This window comes from Dipodomys ordii, unplaced genomic scaffold (genome assembly GCF_000151885.1).
Source record: "Dipodomys ordii isolate 6190 unplaced genomic scaffold, Dord_2.0 Scaffold159, whole genome shotgun sequence".
Lineage (NCBI taxonomy): Eukaryota > Metazoa > Chordata > Mammalia > Rodentia > Heteromyidae > Dipodomys > Dipodomys ordii.
The window spans coordinates 681,126-683,395 of record NW_012267375.1 but is presented as its reverse complement, the minus strand read 5'-3'; the positions used below and the strand labels follow the sequence as shown (position 1 = coordinate 683,395).

Here is a 2,270-nt window from a genome sequence, read left to right as displayed (position 1 = left end):
GGGAGCTGAGGTCTCTGGGGTGGGAGCTGAGGTCTCTGGAGTGGGAGCTGAGGGCTGCTTCCTGGGTAGTACTTTGGAAGTGTGGTTCCTAGCCTGAGTCATTTGTAACTTGAGTGCTGTCTCCGTAAATGGTGAGCAAAGCACCACGAAGTCCAGCCGAGGGCCATGGTCGGTGAGCCAGGACCAGGGTCAGGAACCAAGAACCCAGGACTCAGTGCCCTTGGGGGCCCCGCCCAGTCCATGCTCCTGCCCTGGAGTAGCAGCTCCGCTGGCTGGCCCAAGGACAAGCCAGCACGAGACAGGAAGTAGACTTTCCAGTCAGGCGGAGGACTCGGGAGCCAGCTGGGCCTCCGCTCCCCAAGATCAAGGGGAAGGACCCTAGATGGGAGAGGCTGCACACGGATGAGTCAGACGGGCAGCGGCCCTGCGTGGAGCCACATGAGCCACGCAGCGGTCCTGCAGCCCTGCTGGGCCTGGCAGTGGAGGGACGGTCCCCTGCCTGACCCACTGCGGCCGCGGCGCAGCAGGGCTGCCCGGCCCCTCTCCCAGTCTCCCTCCTCACCTCAGTCTGGGCTGAGGACTGACGCCTCCCTGCTCCTGCGCTGTGCTGGCCGCCAGGGCAGGGACTGGGGACGTGGTGCTCCCCGGGAGCAAGCTAGCCGGCCTTGTGGTGTGGCAGCGCCAGCCCCAAGGCCCGCGCCAGCCAGGACAGCGCAGCTGGGGGGTGAGCCGTCGGGTGGCTCCTGCAGCAGTCACACCGGGCATGCACTTCTGCACCTGCGTGTGCGTGTTCACACCCACGCACACTTCCACACCTGTGTGCACTTTTGCATCTGTGCTTCCACACCCGCATGCACACTTTACACCCGTGCCTGGCACACGTGTGTGCCTCACAGCCTGCCAGTGAGAAGTGCAGAGACAGCCACCACCACGGACCCGTTCTGAAGAACTCTGCCCCTCCTGACGGGGAGGGTGGTTTACAAACCAGGTGTCTGTGTAAACGGTCCATTTTTATTGGAAGTGGCCTCACATCACAGTTGTAGGACCAGCACCGCTGGTTTCACCGCCGTGCCTAGACTGCGGGCAGCCTGGGTGGCCCCACGCACGGTCCTCCAGACCTCTATGAAGATGCCAAGTCTGGACTTCACTGCAGAAAGGAGCCCTGGGCCTGGGCTCGGGGACGGAAGGCTGCCGCAGCCTGACCTGTGCCCTGCTCCAGCTCGGCTTGGGGCAGGCCCTGCTCTGACCTGACCTTGTGGGTCCCTGGGAAGACAGTCTCAAAAGCCTGAAGGTGGGTTTCACAGGTCACACCGGCTCTGGGCCAGCCCCGGCTGGGCTGGCTGGACGGGGTGGGTATGGAGGGGACACGGCTGAGGGCCCTGGGTGAGAAAGGCCTGTGCTGCTACGTGGCCAGAGAAGCCCCACTGCCTCTGACCGGCCTGTCCACCCTCAGCACCGACCTGAGTTTGTATATAGAAAGGCACCAGGCAGAGCAGTCTGCCCCTTCCTAGCCCCGAGGGCCCGGGCAGCCTGCTGGCTGAGTTGTCCTGAGTTGGCCTCTTGCTGACTTCAGCCGAGGTATAGAGTGGAGGGCCACGTGCCACGGGGGGAGGACAGGAAGTCTTGGCATCAGACTCTCTGCTTTAAACTTTCTAAAAAATATATTCTTTGGCTTTTTTTTTTATTTCTTGAGGATTACATGAAATGTGAACTATATAGCAGAGGACCCGGTCGTGTCCTCGGGGCTGGCCAGATGTCCCTGCCCTGTCCTGCCCTGTCGACCACTGCCTGCCCAGCGTCTCGGCCGGGAGAGGCCCTACTTGGAGGCAGAGGTCATGAAGCTGTTCTCGATGCAGAGGACGACGTAGGGGTTGTGGCAGCCGGCGGCCTTCTGCTCCAGCAGCCTGCCTGCCAGCAGGGAGGAGGCCTGGCCCGCGGCCGAGGAGGCCTCTGTGCGCCATGTCTCACAGTAGCTCTCGGTCAGCCTGCGCCCATTGGGGTCCGAGCCGTGCCACACGCTCTTCTGAGGCCTGCAAAGTGCACGGGCTGTCAGCCACCTCCAGACCTGCCCCCTGGGGCAGAGAGAGGGCCCTGGGGTTTGGAGAACTTCGCTTTGCACTGGGAGGAGAGCGGCCTGGGCCAGACCGCCTCAGAACTGGCCTTTCCCGGTGGGGCGGACACCCCGCCTGACGCGACCCCCGCCTGACGGCATCCTGGGGATGCTAAGAGCAAGAGCCACCTGCCAGGGTCCCCGTGGCTCACGGGCCGGG

The 2,270-nt window shown here is 63.7% G+C and overlaps 2 protein-coding genes across 2 annotated transcripts in view; one reads left to right on the top strand and one right to left on the bottom strand.

The window, feature by feature from the left end:
* Slc19a1 (solute carrier family 19 (folate transporter), member 1) overlaps positions 1 to 1,202 on the top strand; it is a 16,789-nt gene extending 15,587 nt beyond the window's left edge. The window contains exon 8 of the mRNA XM_013032901.1: positions 1,077 to 1,202. Coding sequence (XP_012888355.1) covers positions 1,077 to 1,202 — 126 coding nt within the window. The remainder of the gene's footprint in view (positions 1 to 1,076) is intronic.
* Col18a1 (collagen, type XVIII, alpha 1) overlaps positions 992 to 2,270 on the bottom strand; it is a 55,784-nt gene continuing 54,505 nt past the window's right edge. The window contains exon 30 of the mRNA XM_013032900.1: positions 992 to 2,030. Coding sequence (XP_012888354.1) covers positions 1,817 to 2,030 — 214 coding nt within the window. The 3' untranslated portion in view covers positions 992 to 1,816. The remainder of the gene's footprint in view (positions 2,031 to 2,270) is intronic.